Genomic DNA, 20,300 nt, shown 5'->3' with positions numbered 1-20,300 from the left:
TTGTCACTTTGCATATTAAAATACACTTTGAATAACGTATTTACAAATTACATTATGAAATTGCATAATGCATTGTCAATTGCATAACGTAATTACTTATTGAATTGCAAATTGCAAATTGCATTGCCATTTGAATTTTGCTACATATATGCTTCCATATGACACATCTAACCCCGCATGAAATGCTTACGGGTCGACTCATGCCTTCATCTACATTTCGAGGGCCCCATAAGGGACTTCAATTAGAGCAATTAGAAATAGAATTAGGAAATATATGTTTGATAACTAACATCTATACATGAGTTTGTATTCCAACAAGAGAAACACAAAGTTCAGGAGCCAGATGCATACACGCACAGAGCCGACCAACTACCCCAGGCCCAGAGCCAGCCGCGCCAAGAGCAACAGCCACATGATGCAATCAAATAGAGGCAGGGTTTGAATCAGTTGTTTTGGTGGGCCACCATTAACAAAAATGTTGATTGGATAAATTATATATACTATAATCAGCAACGGTTTGGTCAATTTGACAACGGATGCGGTCAAGGGACTATCAGAACAATTAGTTGCCACCTCCAGAATGACCTATCAGAATAGGCTAGCCTTATATATATCATTGGCAGAGCAAGAAGGGGTGTGCAGGATGATAGGGACGACATGTTGCACTTTTATCCCCAACAATACACCTCACTAGATGGATGGAGAACCTGTTTGCGGTGAGTGCTCCAGGAGCGCCAGGTGCCATCCAAGCTTACATGGAGATCAAGTATGAATCGGTGAACACAGGCGGGGATCTGCCAGAGGGGCCTGGCCTGATCCGGCTCGACGTTTGGGAAAATGTTCCTGTCTTCTGGTACGGGCGAGTTGATGATTGGATGCCAGGAGGACGCTCACATGTGATCGTGCTACCAACCTTGCTGTGTTCTTTTGGAAAAAGGTTGCAGAGTCAGGATCGCTTGTAACTCACTTTATTTGGTAAAGGTTTTGTTATGATATCTATGAAGCAAAACGAGGGGAATTGTATGGGCATGCGTGGAGATACGCTTGGTAAGACATCTAATGGGTGCGTTACCTAGAGCGTTCTGGCCCCCAGGGCTATGTGTTGTGACTTTAAAACTTGGTGTTGGGTCCCTGGTGGCTATGTGTGGGCATTGCCACTTGGTTTGTGGCTTGGTGCTGACCTCTAGTGGCTCCTGTGCACATTGATTAATCAACGTACAACAGGTGTGCAGCTTCACCCAGCCCCACAACCACTAATCCACACTCCAGGTAGAGGGCGGGTCCCCTCAGGAGGCAGGCCAGGTAGAGGGCGGGTCCCCTCAGGAGGCAGGCCAGGTAGAGGTCTTACCATACCTAACTAAAACAACAGACTCTTAACCAACTTAAAATTAAAAAAAACATTGTCCCCACTCCCCACACCTGCCCAACTGTGACCTCTAAGCGACCTCCCCCCTCCATCCTGGAGACCAGAGGCCTGAGCTGCTGCCTTGACGGGCCGTGTGTTGCAGGGCTGTCTGGATGGGATGGATGGGTTATTTATGGATCTCAAACTCTAATGATTGGGTATTTGGGTCAATGATAGCAGGTATACTATAAACAAACATTAGCTATGTTGCAATTATATGCAAAAAGAAAGAAAAAACAGCACATTCACAACTGGATCAAGTTTTAACATTATTAAAACGTACACACTGGTTCATAAAGTTTGACTGGAAATCACATTTTACACATTCTCAAATGGTGTATCTCTGTGTTTGAACTGCTTTCATCATCCAAATCATAAATAAATATTACCCCCCCTCTAAATTCCCTCAAAACAACTAAATCGATCAGAGTTTAAGAAACTCTACTGTGTGGATATTATTTCTGAATCAGCTTAGCCAGACAGAGATAGAAGCCAACAGATACTTTCGATACAATCCTGAACTCACAAGCTCAACATTTCAAAACAAAAGACTGATGCATGACACACCTACATCTGCTCATGAAGGAATGAATTGATTAATTTCTAAAGTGAATGTATTCTACATGCTATGTCACATTGTCCATAATGTGATATTATGCAGAACAAGCCATCTACCACAGACACTCTGAGCTACAGCATTTGGAAGCTTCACTACGTAGGACCTTGTCGGAATCAGCAGCTCTGTTCCCCAGTGAGGCCAAGTTAGGTGCAGCGAATTTGATTCTCTCTTGTGGAACTATAGAAGTGCAGCTTCTTCACTCCCTCGGTCTGACCTGCGGAAACATAAATATACACAAGAAGGATAATGAAAGTGGCGTAGAATACCTACAGCTGATTACACTCATTCATACTCCTAGGTTGAGCACAATACTTACGAGGACTTTAATTTACCCAAACTGGAATCTCGACCCACTTACTGTGTAAAGCAGTTCGTAATTGTTTAAACGTTCAATTAAAAAGGATTGAATGTATATATATATATATAAATATATATATATTTATATATATGTAAGGGCTAATGCCCGACGAGGTGTCCATTATCAGGAATTAATGGACGACTTGGAGGCCCTAGAACCGTCCGATGCGCGGAGGACGACACCTTGAAGGGCATTATTCCGCTTTTACCATGGTCACTTGCCAAAGAAAATTGATTATGACCATTCATTTATATTTCCATGTGATTTACAATCCAAATATAATGTTTTTGCGGGGTAAAATTTAGTTTCCCTGGTATGCCTGAGGGTTTGGCTAATACCTGGAACAACCCTCCCGTAAGGTTCTTATGCAACGGAAACGTTGTTCAGTCCTCCAGTAAATACAGGGCAAACAGGTCGGTGGATGATGCTGTCAACATGGGACTTTAATACATACTGCACCAGCTCGACTACCCAGGGACGTATGCCAGGATCCTGTTTGTGGACTTCAGCTCGGTTTCAACACCATCATCCCTTAAATCCTACATCAGAAGCTCAACCGGTTGGCAGTGCCTGTCACCACCTGTCAGTGGATCATCAGCTTCCTGATTGACAGGCAGCACCATGTCAGACTGGGGAGCATCTCATCCAAAACCCGGTCATCAGCACTGGCGCCCCCCAGGGGTGAGTCCTCTCCCCGTTGCCCTTCTCCCTCTACACTAATTACTGCACCTCAAAGAACCCGTCCGTAAAACACCACCGCCATGAGTCTGCTTACAGACAGGAGGTGGAACAGCCGGTCCAATGGCGCAGTCGGCTCCACCTGGTGTTAAACCACAAGAAAACTGTGGAAGTGACAGACCCACTCCTCCCCCTCATCATCCAGAACGACACAGTGTCCACTGTGGATTCCTTTAGGTTCTTGGGAACAACCATTTCACAGGACCTAAAATGGTGTCCCCACATTTTCTCTGTCCAGACAAAGGCCCAGCAGAGGTTATACTTCCTGCGACAACTAAGGAAGTTTCATCTGCCTAAAGAGCTGCTGACCACCTTCTACTCAGCCATCGTTCAGTCCCTCATCTGCACCTCGATCACTGTCTGGTTTGGGTCGGCCGCCAAACGGGGCAGGGCCAGACTGCAACGGACAATACGGGCTGCGGAGAAGATCATTGCAGCTGACCTTCCCACCATTGAGGACCTGTACCAGTCCAGGGTCAGGAAAAGGGCAGCAGAAATCGCCCTAGATCCCAGACATCCTGGCCACAAACTGTTCAACCTCCTTCCCTCTGATAGGCGATACAGGGCGCTGCTTGCCAAAACCAGCCAACACAAAGTCAGCTTCTTTCCCCAGGCACTCACTCTGGTGAACGCTCAGAAATAGCCCCCACCCTTTCACTGAACAAGGGCTATCAATGCTGTTCTGCATCTACCTCATGTAAATTTCCAATATTTGTTCAATTTCCAATATTGTTGTTGATAAGGGGTTGCGGGTGCAGGCAGGCAGGTAGGACCCAAACGCAGACGGTTTCAGGAAACAGCACTTTATTCAGGCCTAAAGGCTAAGGCACAGGAATCAGGGAACTCGGGAGACAACTCGGAACTCGGGAGACGACAGGGAACTCGGGAGACGACAGGGAACACGGAAGACTAACAACCACAAACAACCACGGACAACCACAACTAACCACAATGACAGCACAAGGAACAAAGGAAAGACGAGGGCTTAAATAACAAACACAACGAGGAACAGCTGAGACACATTAGGGGAGGGAACAGTAATCAACACAGGAGGGAAACACAGGGAGACACCCACACCCTGACAGTACCCCCCCATTAAGGGTCGACTCCCAGGCGACCCACGACAAGCAAAAAACAAAGAAAGTCAAACCCAAAACGGGTGGGTGGAGGGGCGCCAGGAGGGGGGAATCAAAAAAAAAATAAATGGACTGGGGCAGAGCCGAGGGACGTCAGGCGGGCGGCCAGAAAACTGCCCCAGGGCATGGCAGGGAGCCTCAGGCGGACGGCCTGAGGGGCAAGCAGAGGCAGAGTGACGGCGGAACCCTTCAGGAGGCCGGCGGCAAGGACGATGAGGGCTCAGTCGCTCAGGAGACCTGCAGTGGCACAGAACCCCCTCAGAAGGCCGGCAGCGGTGAAGGCGGAACCCTTCAGGAGGCCGGCGAAGGCGAGGTAGAGGGCGGGTCCCCTCCAGAGGAAGGCCAGGTAGAGGGCGGGTCCCCTCAGGAGGCAGGCCAGGTAGAGGGCGGGTCCCCTCAGGAGGCAGGCCAGGTAGAGGGCGGGTCCCCTCAGGAGGCAGGCCAGGTAGAGGGCGGGTCACCTCAGGAGGAGGGCCAGGCAGAGGGCGGGTCCCCTCAGGAGGAGGGCCAGGCAGAGGGCGGGTCCCCTCTGGTGGCAGGCCAGGTAGGGGGCGGGTCCCCTCTGGTGGCAGGCCAGGTAGGGGGCGGGTCCCCTCTGGTGGACAGGGTAGAGGGCGGGTCCCCTCTGGTGGAAGGCCAGGCAGAGGGCGGGTCCCCTCTGGTGGAAGGCCAGGCAGAGGGCGGGTCCCCTCTGGTGGAAGGCCAGGTAGAGGGCGGGTCCCCTCCGGTGGAAGGCCTTGAAGGGGAACCCCCCTCGGGAAGGAGTGGAGGAGGGCCCCCACAGGCAGGAGCGGGGAGCGTGCCTCCCCTGGACGGTCAGGAGGGCGGACCCCCTCCGGCAGGAGCAGAGGCCGGTCCCCCTCTGGAAGGAGCAGGGGGCGGGCCCCCTCAGGCAGGAGCGGAGGGCGGACCACCTCAAGCAGGCGAAGAGGCCGGTCCCCCTCTGGAAGGCTAGGAGTGGGCTCAGGAACCGGACAGGGCTCGGGGACCGGAGTCAAAGCGGGAGCTGGAGTGCCAGGAGGAACCGGGTGGTACCCCAAACTCTCCCAGCGAGCTATCGCCTTCATAAAAAATGAATCCTGCAGCTCACGGCTAACCGGGTGGCACCCCAAACTCTTCCAGCGATCTATTGCCTTCAAAATAAATAAATCCTGCCGCTCACGGCTAACCTGATCGTCCGCTGGGTCCATTCGTGGTGCTGTCATTCTGATAAGGTAGGTGGTGGTGCGAGCAGGCAAGTAGGACCCAAACGCAGACGGTATTGAACGGAAACGGCACTTTATTCAAACCTAAAGGCTAAGGCACAGGAAACTCGGAACTCGGGAGACAACTCGGAACTCGGGAGACTACAGGGAACTCGGGAGACGACAGGGAACACGGAACACGCAGGACTAGCCACCACAAACAACCACAGCAAACCACAATAAACCACAATGACAGCACCAGGAACAAAGGAAAGACGAGGGCTTAAATAACAAACACAACGAGCAACAGCTGAGACACATTAGGGGAGGGAACAGTAATCAACACAGGAGGGAAACACAGGGAGACACCCACACCCTGACAGTTGTTTTTAATATATTGCCATTGCACTGAACTGCCTTGCACTGTATTTATATTTATATTGAAATCTTAAATCTCTGACCGTATATTGACTGTACTGATATTGCTCCATTTCTTCCCTCTCTTATGTTGTTATTGTATATTCTTTTTTGCAAATTAGTACATTATATTGTATTGTTATACTGTATACTTAACAGTATATTTATATATTATAGTTATTTTATGTATTAACAATAGGTTAAGTGTTGAGTGTTGTACTTTGAGGGCAAAGGGTTAACCGGAGTCAAATTCCTTGTTTGTTACGCAAACCTGGCCAATAAAGCAGAATCTGAATCTGAGAGCTAACGTTATACATTGTACATATTTATAATTCGAAATTCGTCCCAGCCTTTATACAACGGATACTCTAGGGTCTATAACATATAACCGCGTTGTCTGATTACAGTTTAATTCATTTCTTACAATTGACCAGCTCTCGTTTTGAAGAGAAATAACCGCGCCATTCGTTTCAATGTGAATCATGACAGCTTATACTTTCTACATGAAGTGTACAAATTTATAATTTGTACACAATTTACCAGGTCTCGTTTTGAAGGCTGAACAGACAATTTGACTGGAACTACTTAGTAGGTGTCCATATATCAGGGATTAGCCAATCAGAATCGAGTATTCCCCCAGACCATGGTATAAATGTACATATATATATAGCTTGATAAGGACCTGCTAATAGTCTGGACCGACCTGTGAAACAGATGAAGTTAAGATGTTCTTCACAGGAGCGTTGCCTCCATGTGGAAGGTTCCACACTGGACACGCCCCCACAGGGGCTGGAGTGGTGAGAGCCTTCGTCCCATTGGCTGAAGTCCATCGGGTCACCGGACATCCAAAACCAGGAGCTTCCTAAAATGGACCTAACAACATTGACAGAGATAAAGGGTGAGCTGATTTGAAGGAAGAATAATGTGGCCAAATATTGAGCTTTTGTGATATTCATAGTATTTCATTAGACAAAGTGATGGACAACAAGATGATCTTAAGGACTTGATTGCCTGATAGACACTAAGGTCTGGGCAGTACCTGCGCAGGCCCACCCAGAGGTGGCTGGTTAGTGGGAAGGGGGCGCGAGCCACCAGCTCATCAATCCTCTCCTGCTCTTCTGGGTCCCTGAGGCTCAGCAGGTCCCAGTGAAAGTCTCTGCAGTAGAGCAGGGCGTCGGACCAGCACAGCCGCCTCCCCACCAGAGTGATGTTCCTCCCCGTCTCCTGAATGCTGACGGAGGGTGGAGCACGCCCTAACTCTGGGGAACCAAAAGACAGTGTGGCTGTGAGGGATTACTACTCTCAGCCGTGTAAGTATCCCTTTATGTCTCTTTGAGCAGACACCTTATCCCTACCCACTATTAAGACATTTAGCAGACACTTTTACATCTACCAAAGAGTCATTTCTGACACTAAATCGTCAAACAGTGTGGGATGTTTTTTAAAATGCATATATAAAATGCATATATAACACCTTCAGACACTTGGCTTTACTTTTCCCTCAGAAATCTCAGCACACGTGGACTCAATTGATGTCGAAGTCTATTGGATGTCTTGGCCCATACAGAAAACCACATACTTCATATTTCACTCTGAAATATCCCAATACAGAACAGTCATGTAGATCAGTGGGGCCTAACCTTTTATTTTTACCACTAAATTGTCGTCAAGACCATTCACTGACCACCTTATATATGCAAACAGCAGAAAAAAGGTAAATACAAATGCAGTGCTTGAGCAAAGAGTGCCATCAAACCCTTTACACACAAGTATTACTGCAGGAAGGCCATGGCCAGTGGGAAACAGCGGAAAGAAGTCAGCAACGCTGCTTATGCTCCCTTTGTGGATATTCAGCAAGCACAAATCAACACAAATCATTGATTGTGAACATTAGACAAACAAACCATAATACTTTGTTTACTGCGTATGTTTAATTGAATCTTTGATCAGTTTTTATTTTTTCCTTTATCTTGCATTTGCCTCTTTCAAGAATAAAATTCCACATACCAGCTGCAGTACCCTCGTGTTCCACCAGTAGTAAGCGTACCACCTGCAGTACCATCGTGTTGAACCAGTAGTAAGCGTAACACCTGCAGTACCATCGTGTTCCACCAGTAGTAAGCGTATCACCTGCAGTACCATCGTTTTCCACCAGTAGTAAGCGTACCACAGGTTGAAAACACTGTATGCTGATTGCCCTTTGCTAGATTATTTTACCAAAGCGTCTTACAATACCTGTGCATTTATTGTTATAACAGGTAGCCCAGAGAAAAACAAACCTCTAATGCTGGGAGTTATACTGCCATGCTCAACCAGTTGAGCTAGCTAGACAGGACCAGCAGTGTTTGACCATTGACCAAGTCTGTTTTACCAGCAATGGTACTGGTACACCAATCCCCCTTTGATGATCATGTAATGATGGACGGGGTCCCTACCTCCGTACACCTTGACCTCACAGAACTGCAGGTATCCTGTTGCATCAGAGGACCGGTAGAAGTTGATAAACCTCCCTTCCATTCCCCAACACTTGACAGTCTGAGTCAAGCAGCCTGGGTCATCGTTGATGATGGCACACCTGAGCGAAAGACGGAGAGACGATACAGTAGTCTGGTGAAGGTAGGTATCAGAGGCTAAATTCCAGTAACTGGTGTGTGTCCAAGTGTACTAGAGCAGAGCACTGGTTGTGTTTCCTATTCTATACTTTTATCCAAAGACTCTTAAAAGCAGGTCGAGGTCATGAGAGATAAAACCCAGAAAGATTTGCTGGGAGTCTAACAGTATGGAGTAAATGTAGGGACGGTGACCAGTGATTCACCTTGGATTGTCATTGCCGTTGTTTGACAGTGAATCCCCGATGAGAATTTCCACATTGTAGAGCCACCACCCTTGGGCATTCCTATTGGTGACCTCAATCTCTGACACCCGGTACACACCAGGCAGCTCCAGCCTCCACCATGCTCTAGCCTGTCGGGCGGTAAGGCTGCAACTGTTGTGCTCCCACTGAGGGTCGTTGTTCCCATCGATGGAGCGTTCGGCCAGCCCTCCATAACCGGTTGAAGACTGAATAGCCGTGCCACTCAACGCTACGTTAATACGGGATGCAGCTAATGGAGAATGAAACCACAGATCAGTTTGTCAAGTTGAAAAAACATATTGAAATACTTGCCTGATTGGATAACTTGTAATCGGCCCCTAAATTGGGCACATAGAAATACCTGAAAATCCAGGTGACTTCCACAAGAGGACCAAAACACCTGGTGAAGAGAAAATACTATTTACTTAAAATAAGTAATATCTCAGCTATTATCATCTTATATTTACAAGCATATATCCCACAACTATGTGGATAAATGACTCTAATAATAGATTGAATTAATATAGCACTTTTCTAGACGCTCAAAGACGCTTTACAGTGAACGGGGGTACCTCACTCACCACCACCAGTGTTTATATCCCACTTGGGTGATGAACGGCAGCCAATCTGCGCAAGAACTCTCACCACACACCAGTTTGAGGTGGAGAGTGAGGGAATTAATGAGTCAGCCAATTATACAGGAGGATGATTATGGGGCAAGAACGAGCCTGGTTGTGCAGTTTTAGCATGGACACCGGGGAAAACCCCTACTCTTTGCGATAAGTGCCCTAGGGTCTTTATATGACCTCAGTGAGTCAGGACCTCAGTTTTACGTCTCCTCCGAAGGGCGACGCCTTCCACAGCACAGTGTCCCCGTCACTGCACTGGGATTGATGTTAAGGCCAGAGGGAAGAGTTCCACCTTTTGGCCACCACCCGACAGCACCAACAGCACCTGGTATTCCCAGGCGGTCTCCCTTCCAAGTACTAACCAGGCCCATGCTTAGCTTCCGAGATCAGACGAGACCGGGCGTGGTCATAGTGGTAAGCCTGTCTGATCTGGGACCCTCCACTGTTGTACATAAAGGGCCAAGACTGAGCCCTAATGTACACTTCTGGAAACCCTGATCAATGTTTTCTTTTGGATATTTATTTCCTATTTTTAATACTCTGTATTGAACTGCATTACATTCATGATTCTCATGCCTGTTTTGTCAATATGTGCAATGTTCAATCCATAACAAAAAATATTTTTATAACATATCTGTAAAAAAAAATTATATATATATATATATATATTTATATATATATATATATATATATATACAAAAAGAGGTAAGCAGTCCAATGTTACGGCAGGTACATTTTCATAAATTAAATTCAATGAACCGGATAATGATTAATACTGTAGTGCTGTGTGGAAAACCTACCAATCAAACTGCAGATGAGACGAATGGACCCCATCGTTGATACTTGAGAAATAACCTGTTCAGATAATAAATAGTACAAGCTACTTGGTAGACATGTCTTCATATTAACATTCTTTCAAAAGTGAAGAATCTACCGTCAAAAAGCAAAACAACGAAACTCTAAAAGAGTTATCTCTCTGATTTGAGATGGTACTCACCAGTAGAGTCGGTAGCTCAATTCAAAGGAACAGAAATAGAATGGAGACACTGATTGACACTGTTGACGTGTCTCACACAAAGACTTTTGGCTAATGGCTCGCTGAAAACGCGTCACATGGTGTAAAATTAGCAAATTCCCGTTCCGGTCGTCAGTATACTTATACGTAATAGTCTACACAAATGATGTTTGCAAATATCCAACCTCCTTCAAATTTCCCTCTGCAGTTGCTAGTAATGTTTCCCTTCTATCTATCTGTCATCAGAAGATATATTCTCACAGATACACAATATAAAACATCTCGTTGTTGGTGAATAATTTAATGTGGAAATGTTACATATTATACCTTTCATCTCTATAGCTGCTGTAAATAACCTCTAACCTAAGACCTTCACCCAACCAACAAACCAGCTAACATAAGCAATTTATCAAACGTAATTTAGAAAGCTGAAGTGTGAGTAGCTCACTTTAAAAGTATTACAGGCAGAACAATAAAATAACCATGGGGCTTATTACATGCACATGATATTGTCTGGCTGGGTCGTCTAGGCTGAGGAGAATCTTGTCATTGAAGTGTTTGATCACCAGCTAGGGCCTTGTCTTTCTTGTCAGTCTCTGTACCTTCTTCTCCAATTTCATGTGCAAAGATATTCAATGAGGGAGAAATACATGTGTGTATTTCTTCCTCCATGTATTCATTCTGAAGTATAATTTTAGAAGTATTATATGTAATTATTTGTAATTCTTAGTTATAGATTTATTTTTTTAAATAGTTTTGACATGTCCAGGCTGATAATACTTGTCTTGGAAACATTAAACTCCACCCATTAAACAGGGACGTTTGAAGGTGGTTGGATATTTGCAAACATTATTTCCATAGACTAGATTAGGTATGGTCACAGTCTACTGACGACCGGACTGTGACACAACTCATTTTACTGCCTGATCTCACCTAACTCACATGCAGCGAGCAATTTACTTTGCGTGAGACCCGTCAATGTCACAAAGGATAATGTTAATCTCTGTCACATGGTCTTGCTAACCCCTGGTTAACCATGTCATGTCTTGACGTCTCCCAATTAACCCAAAAAGTATATTCTGCGACACCCCATTGGTTCCTTGAGCCTGCTCCACCCTCTCCAGGGAGTACCTGTCCCCACCTCCCTTCTGGAGCCTGGGTCTTCGGTGTCGCAGACGGATGCCTCTTGCTGCCTCCCCAGTCCTCAAGCCCCCTGTGGTTTGTGCCCTGAAGCCAAGGTGCGCTCACTGTGGGCTTTTGTCTTGGCCACTGAGGCGGCGCAGTTGGGAAGGGTTGAGGATGTCGACCAGGAGAAGGAAGAAGGTCGAAAGTGGGGTGTGGAAAATATACTATGCTATTCAATTGTGAGGTGTCGGACATAACAAGGTAAACAAGGTTTGCTCTGTCTATGCTAAATTCGATTTTAAGGTACAACATGAAAAAAGACTGGAGAATAGTAATTCTGGAATCGTTCACGTTATTCTTCTGAATGTTTCGTCAAAAACACAGCGGAAACCACGGGAGCTGGAAACAGCATAGAGTAAGTAATCCCCTGTTATAATGTTACAACAAATTCACAACCTGTTGGACAGAAACAATGACAAATTGATTGCTGTTAGAGAATGTTGCCCATGTAATAAGCATTCGCTCCTCGAGTCTTCCATACTCGAGGAGCCCTGTAAAAGTATAGGCCTTTGCTTTGTGAAGATGTCCTGTAAAACTACACATTAGCCTTCTGAATAATGACTTCAGGAAATTCTTCATGAACAGAGGCAGAGGCAGAGGAGCAGTGAGGAGAGCTGTGGTGGACGAGGGAGGTATAATAATTGCCCACATTAACGTTAACATTAATATTTATGCTGGTAATTGCTATTATGATGTGCTGTGATTTGATTAATGGTTTAATGGCAAACTTAAATAAGTTTGCTGCATTTGAAAATGTACCTTTTATAATCTAGAGCAACAATTAGCATTTAAAGTTGTCCACAGCATATTCCCTGAGAGATACGGTAATTACAGACATTATATTAAAAGTGATCATTTAATCAAGAGATAATAATCGACAATGCCTAAAATTTAACGAAATAAGTAGGATAAAATGTTACCTACATTTCTAATTCACGTTATCCACAGTGAAGTGAAAATAAAATAGAAGAAGAAAGTACCATGTGCGTGTGTGTTTATTGTATGTCACTCTACCATTATTACCGTATGATTTATGAATTGCTACAAGTTCGGATGACTCTTTATTCCACCCTAGTGAGAAATTAAATCAATGTGCGGATGCTGAAATCAAAAATTTGACTCAATTGAATTTTGTAGATGCACTACCAGTAGCACTAATGAGTTATCACATGCAAGCTAACAGAATGACACATCTAACCCCGCATGAAATGCTTAAGGGTCGACTCATGCCTTCACCTACATTTCGAGGGCCCCATAAGGGAGCAATTAGACATAGAATTAAGAAATATATGTTTGATAACTAACAGCTATACATGAGTTTGTATTCCAACAAGAGAAACACAAAGTTCCGGAGCCAGATGCATACACGCACAGAGCCGACCAACTACCCCAGGACCTGAGCCAGCCGTGCCAAGAGCAACAGCCACATGATGCAATCAAATAGTGGCAGGGTTTGAATCAGTTGTTTTGGTGGGCCACCATTAACAAAAATGTCGATTGGATAAATTATATATGCTATAATCAGCAACGGTTTGGTCAATTTGACAACGGATGCGGTCAAGGGACTATCAGAACAATTAGATGCCACCTCCAGAATGACCTATCAGAATAGGCTAGCCTTATATATATATATGGATCTCAAACTCTAATGATTGGGTGTTTGGGTCAGTGATAGCAGGATGACACTAGCAACAAACATTAGCTATGTTGCAATTATATGCAAAAAGAAAGAAAAAACAGCACAATCACAACTGGATAAAGTGTTCACATTATTAAAACGCACACACTGGTTCATAAAGTTTGACTGGAAATCACATTTTACACATTCTCAAATGTTGTATCTCTGTGTTTGAACTGCTTTCATCATCCAAATCAATAAATAAATATTACCCCCCCTCTAAATTCCCTGAAAACAACTAAATTGATCAGAGTTTAATAAACATCTCTACTGTGTGGATATTATTTCTGAATCAGCTTAGCCAGACAGAGATAGAAGCCAACAGATACTTTCGATACAATCCTGAACTCACAAGCTCAACATTTCGAAACAAAAGACTGATGCATGACACACCTACATCTGCTCGTGAAGGAATGAATTGATTAACTTCTAAAGTGAATGTATTCTACATGCTATGTCACATTGTCCATAATGTGATATTATGCAGAACAAGCCATCTACCACGGACACTCAGCATTCGGAAGCTTCAATACGTAGGACCTTGTCGGAATCAGCAGCTCTGTTCCCCAGTGAGGCCAAGTTAGGTGCAGCGAATTTGATTCTCCCTTGTGGAACTATAGAAGTGCAACTTCTTCACTCCCTCGGTCTGACCTGCGGAAATATAAAAATATACAAGAAGGATAATGAAAGTGGCGTAGAATACCTACAGCTGATTACACTCATTCACACTCCTAGGTTGAGCACAATACTTATGAGGACTTTAATTTACCCAAACTGGAATCTCGACCCTCTTACTGTGTAAAGCAGTTCGTAATTGTTTAAATGTTCAATTAAAAAGGGTTGAATGTATACATATATATCTATATATATATCTATATATATATAGATATATATATTCAAGTGATAATGCCCGACGAGGTGTCCATTATCAGGAATTAATGGACGACGTGGAGGTCTTAGAACCGTCCGACGTGCGGAGGACGACGCCTTGAAGGGCATTTTCCCGCTTATACCATGGTCACTTGCCAAAGAAAATAAATTAAGACCATTCATTTAGATTTCCAGACAATCCAGATACAAGTTTTTCACAAGCCATAATTTAGTTTCCCTGGTATGCCTGAGGGTTTGACTAATACCTGGAACAATCATTACCCTCCTGTAAGGTACTTATGCAACGGAAACATTGTTCACATCATGGTCACAACCTGTACAACCTCTTTCCCTCTGGTACGCGATACAGGGCGCTGTTTGCCAAAACCAGCAGACTCAAAGTCAGCTTCTTTCCCCAGGCAGTCATTCTGTTGAACGCTCAGAAATAGCCCCCACCCTAACCAAAGTCAAATTCCTTGTTTGTTACGCAAACCTGGCAAATAAAGCTGAATCTGAATCTGAGAGCTAACGTTATACATTGTACATATTATAATTCGGAATTCGTCCCAGCCTTTATACCACAGATACTCTAGGGTATATAACATATAACCGCGTTGTCTGATTACAGTTTTATTAATTTTTCACAATTCACCAGCTCTCGTTTTGAAGGGAAATAACCGCGCCATTCGTTTCAATGGGAATCGTGACGGTTTATACTTTCTACATTAAGTGTACAAATGTACAGTTTGTACACAATTTACCAGCTCTCGTTTTGAAGGCTGAACAGACAATTTGACTGGAACTACTTAGTAGGTGTCCATATATCAGGGATTAGCCAATCAGAATCGAGTATCTCCCAAGACCATGGTATAAATGTATAGATATATATAGCTTGATAAGGACCTGCTAATAGTCTGGACCAACCTGTGAAGCAGATGAAGTTAAGATGTTCTTCACAGGAGCGTTGCCTCCATGTGGAAGGTTCCACACTGGACATGCCCCCACAGGGGCTGGAGTGGTGAGAGCCTTCGTCCCATTGGCTGAAGTCCATCGGGTCACCGGACATCCAAAACCAGGAGCTTCCTAAAATGGACCTAACGACATTGACAGAGATAAAGGGTGAGCTGGTTTGAAGGAAGAATAATGTGGCCAAATATTTAGCTTTTGTGATATTCATAGTATTTCATTAGACAAAGTGATGGACAACAAGATGATCCTAAGGACTTGATTGCCTGATAGACACTAAGGTCTGGGCAGTACCTGCGCAGGCCCACCCAGAGGTGGCTGGTTAGTGGGAAGGGGGCGCGAGCCACCAGCTCATCAATCCTCTCCTGGTCTTCTGGGTCCCTGAGGCTCAGCAGGTCCCAGTGAAAGTCTCTGCAGTAGAGCAGGGCGTCTGACCAGCACAGCCGCCTCCCCACCAGAGTGATGTTCCTCCCCGTCTCCTGAATGCTGACGGAGGGTGGAGCACGCCCTAACTCTGGGGAACCAAAAGACAGCGTGGCTGTGAGCGATTACTACTCTCAGCCGTGTAAGTATCCCTTGATTTCTCTTTGAGCAGACACCTTATCCCTACCCACTATTAAGACATTTAGCAGACACTTTTACATCTACCAAAGAGTCATTTCTGACACTAAATCGTCAAACAGTGTGGGATGTTTTTTTAATGCATATATAACACCATCAGACACTTGGCTTTACTTTTCCCTCAGAAATCTCAGCACACGTGAACTCAATTGATGTCGAAGTCTATTGGGTGCCTTGGACCATACAGAAAACAACATCCCAATGCAATTGGGATGTCACGTAGATCAGTGGGGCCTCACGTTTGACTTTTGGTGGACCACTAAATTGTCGTCAAGACCATTCACTGACCACCTTATATACAAACAGCAGAAAAAAGGTAAATACAAATGCAGTGCTTGAGCAAAGAGTGCCATCAAACCCTTTATAAACAAGTATTACTGCAGGAAGGCCATGGCCAGTGGGAAACAGCGGAAAGAAGAGGTCAGCAACGCTGCTTATGCTCCCTTTGTGTATATTCAGCAAACACAATTCAACACAAATCGTCAATTGAGAACATTAGACAAACAAACCATAATACTTTGTTTACTGAATATTTATAATTTAATCTTTAATCTGTATTTTCTTTTCCTTTATCTTGCATTTGCCTCTTTCAAGAATAAAATTCCACGTACCAGCTGCAGTACCCTCGTGTTCCACCAGTAGTAAGCGTACCACCTGCAGTACCATCGTTTTCCACCAGTAGTAAGCGTACCACCTGCAGTACCCTCGTGTTCCACCAGTAGTAAGCCTACCACCTGCAGTACCATCGTTTTCCACCAGTAGTAAGCGTACCACCTGCAGTACCATCGTTTTCCACCAGTAGTAAGCGTAACACCTGCAGTACCATCGTGTTCCACCAGTAGTAAGCGTACCACAGGTTGAAAACACTGAATGCTGATTGCCCTTTGCTAGATTATTTTACCAAAGCGTCTTACAATACCTGTGCATTTATTGTTATAACATGTAGCCCAGAGAAAAACAAACCTCTAATGCTGGGAGTTATACTGCCATGCTCAACCAGTTGAGCCACACAGTGTTTGACCATTGACCAAATATGTTTTACTAGCAATGGTACTGGTACACCAATCCCCCTTTGATGATCATGTAATGATGGACGGGGTCCCTACCTCCGTACACCTTGACCTCACAGAGCTGCAGATATTGGATTTCATCAGAGGACCGGTAGAAGTTGATAAACCTTCCTTCCATTCCCCAACACTTGACAGTCTGAGTCAAGCAGCCTGGGTCATCGTTGATGATGGCACACCTGAGCGAAAGACAGAGAGACGATACAGTAGTCTGGTGAAGGTAGGTATCAGAGGTCAAATTCCCGTAACTGGTGTGTTTCCAAGTGTACTAGAGCAGAGCACTGGTTGTGTTTCCTATTCTATACTTTTATCCAAAGACATTTAAAAGCAGGTCGAGGTCATGAGAGATAAAACCCAGAAAGATTTGCTGGGAGTCTAACAGTATGGAGTAAATGTAGGGACGGTGACCAGTGATTCACCTTGGATTGTCATTGCCGTTGTTTGACAGTGAATCCCCGATGAGAATTTCCACGTTGTTGAGCCTGCTCCTCCCGATATTCATATTGGTGACCTCAATCTCTGACACCCGGTACACACCAGGCAGCTCCAGCCTCCACCATGCTTTAGCCTGGAAGGCGGTAAAGCTGCAACTGTTGTGCTCCCACTGAGGGTCGTTGTTCCCATCGATGGAGCGTTCGGCCAGCGCTCCCATGTTGGTTGTAGACTGAATAGCCGTGCCACTCAACGCTACGTTAATGCGGGATGCAGCTAATGGAGAATGAAACCACAGACTAGTTTGTCAAGTTGAAAAAACATATTGAAATACTTGCCTGATTGGATAACTTGCAATCGGCCCATAAATTGGGCACATAGAAATACCTGAAAATCCAGGTGACCTCCACAAGAGGACCAAAACACCTGGTGAAGAGAAAATACTATTTACTTAAAATAAGTAATATCTCAGCTATTATCAGCTTATATTTACAAGCATATATCCCGCAACTATGTCGATAAATGACTGCAACAAGTCAAGAATCGTGGCAAAGGGAAATTGGGAATGTATTAAGCCTTGAAAAGATCAGATATCTCAACAATGAACAATTGAAGTACTATGATTAGATCTAATAATAATAGATTGAATTAATATAGCACTTTTCTAGACCCTCAATGACGCTTTACAGTGAACGGGGGTACCTCACTCACCCCCACCAGTGTGTAGCACCCACATGGGTGATGAACGGCAGCCAATCTGCGCAAGAACGCTCACCACACACCAGCTTGAGGTGGAGTGTGAGGGAATTAATGAGTCAGCCAATTATACAGGAGGATGATTATGGGGCAAGAATGAGCCTGGTTGGGCAGTTTTAGCAAGGACACCGGGGAAAACCCCTACTCTTTGCGATAAGTGCCTGGGTTCTTTTTATGACCTCAGTGAGTCAGGACCTCCGTTTTACGTCTCCTCCGAAGGACGACGCCTTCCACAGCATTTGTTCCCGTCACTACACTGGGATTGATGTTAAGGCCAGAGGGAAGAGTTCCATCTTTTTGCCACCACCCGACAGCACCAACAGCACCTGGTATTCCCAGGCGGTCTCCCTTCCAAGTACTAACCAGGCCCATGCTTAGCTTCCGAGATCAGACGAGACCGGGCGTGGTCATAGTGGTAAGCCTGTCTGATCTGGGACCCTCCACTGTTGTACATAAAGGGCCAAGACTGAGCCCTAATGTACACTTCTGGAAACCCTGATCAATGTTTTCTTTTGGATATTTATTTCCTATTTTTAATACTCTGTATTGAACTGCATTACATTCATGATTCTCATGCCTGTTTTGTCAATATGTGCAATGTTCAATCCATAACAAAAAATATTTTTATAACATATCTGTAAAAAAAAATTATATATATATATATATATATTTATATATATATATATATATATATATACAAAAAGAGGTAAGCAGTCCAATGTTACGGCAGGTACATTTTCATAAATTAAATTCAATGAACCGGATAATGATTAATACTGTAGTGCTGTGTGGAAAACCTACCAATCAAACTGCAGATGAGACGAATGGACCCCATCGTTGATACTTGAGAAATAACCTGTTCAGATAATAAATAGTACAAGCTACTTGGTAGACATGTCTTCATATTAACATTCTTTCAAAAGTGAAGAATCTACCGTCAAAAAGCAAAACAACGAAACTCTAAAAGAGTTATCTCTCTGATTTGAGATGGTACTCACCAGTAGAGTCGGTAGCTCAATTCAAAGGAACAGAAATAGAATGGAGACACTGATTGACACTGTTGACGTGTCTCACACAAAGACTTTTGGCTAATGGCTCGCTGAAAACGCGTCACATGGTGTAAAATTAGCAAATTCCCGTTCCGGTCGTCAGTATACTTATACGTAATAGTCTACACAAATGATGTTTGCAAATATCCAACCTCCTTCAAATTTCCCTCTGCAGTTGCTAGTAATGTTTCCCTTCTATCTATCTGTCATCAGAAGATATATTCTCACAGATACACAATATAAAACATCTCGTTGTTGGTGAATAATTTAATGTGGAAATGTTACATATTATACCTTTCATCTCTATAGCTGCTGTAAATAACCTCTAACCTAAGACCTTCACCCAACCAACAAACCAGCTAACATAAGCAATTTATCAAACGTAATTTAGAAAGCTGAAGTGTGAGTAGCTCACTTTAAAAGTATTACAGGCAGAACAATAAAATAACCATGGGGCTTATTACATGCACATGATATTGTCTGGCTGGGTCGTCTAGGCTGAGGAGAATCTTGTCATTGAAGTGTTTGATCACCAGCTAGGGCCTTGTCTTTCTTGTCAGTCTCTGTACCTTCTTCTCCAATTTCATGTGCAAAGATATTCAATGAGGGAGAAATACATGTGTGTATTTCTTCCTCCATGTATTCATTCTGAAGTATAATTTTAGAAGTATTATATGTAATTATTTGTAATTCTTAGTTATAGATTTATTTTTTTAAATAGTTTTGACATGTCCAGGCTGATAATACTTGTCTTGGAAACATTAAACTCCACCCATTAAACAGGGACGTTTGAAGGTGGTTGGATATTTGCAAACATTATTTCCATAGACTAGATTAGGTATGGTCACAGTCTACTGACGACCGGACTGTGACACAACTCATTTTACTGCCTGATCTCACCTAACTCACATGCAGCGAGCAATTTACTTTGCGTGAGACCCGTCAATGTCACAAAGGATAATGTTAATCTCTGTCACATGGTCTTGCTAACCCCTGGTTAACCATGTCATGTCTTGACGTCTCCCAATTAACCCAAAAAGTATATTCTGCGACACCCCATTGGTTCCTTGAGCCTGCTCCACCCTCTCCAGGGAGTACCTGTCCCCACCTCCCTTCTGGAGCCTGGGTCTTCGGTGTCGCAGACGGATGCCTCTTGCTGCCTCCCCAGTCCTCAAGCCCCCTGTGGTTTGTGCCCTGAAGCCAAGGTGCGCTCACTGTGGGCTTTTGTCTTGGCCACTGAGGCCAAGACACTTTATTCTACCCTAGTGAGAAATTAAATTAAAGTGCGGATGCTGAAATCAAAAATTTGACTCAATTGAAT

General features: G+C 44.3%; 1 protein-coding gene and 2 pseudogenes across 1 annotated transcript; all 3 read right to left on the bottom strand.

Annotated features, from left to right (window-relative positions):
• Positions 1-9,653: 9,653 nt before the first annotated feature.
• On the bottom strand, positions 9,654-9,768 carry LOC132458338 (5S ribosomal RNA; annotated as a pseudogene).
• A 6,934-nt stretch (positions 9,769-16,702) lies between these two features.
• LOC132458259 (fucolectin-1-like) lies at positions 16,703-17,394 on the bottom strand. The gene is made up of 2 exons (XM_060052835.1): positions 17,162-17,394; positions 16,703-16,921 (listed from the first exon to the last, which is right to left on the bottom strand). The coding sequence occupies exons 1-2, from the start codon at positions 17,392-17,394 to the stop codon at positions 16,717-16,719; spliced, it is 438 nt and encodes a 145-aa protein (XP_059908818.1). The 3' UTR covers positions 16,703-16,716.
• An 850-nt stretch (positions 17,395-18,244) lies between these two features.
• Positions 18,245-18,359, bottom strand: LOC132458337 (5S ribosomal RNA; annotated as a pseudogene).
• Positions 18,360-20,300: the final 1,941 nt, after the last annotated feature.

Source organism: Gadus macrocephalus, chromosome 5 (genome assembly GCF_031168955.1).
Source record: "Gadus macrocephalus chromosome 5, ASM3116895v1".
Lineage (NCBI taxonomy): Eukaryota > Metazoa > Chordata > Actinopteri > Gadiformes > Gadidae > Gadus > Gadus macrocephalus.
Note: the sequence above shows the minus strand (reverse complement) of the source record. Positions and strands in the feature narration are given on the sequence as shown.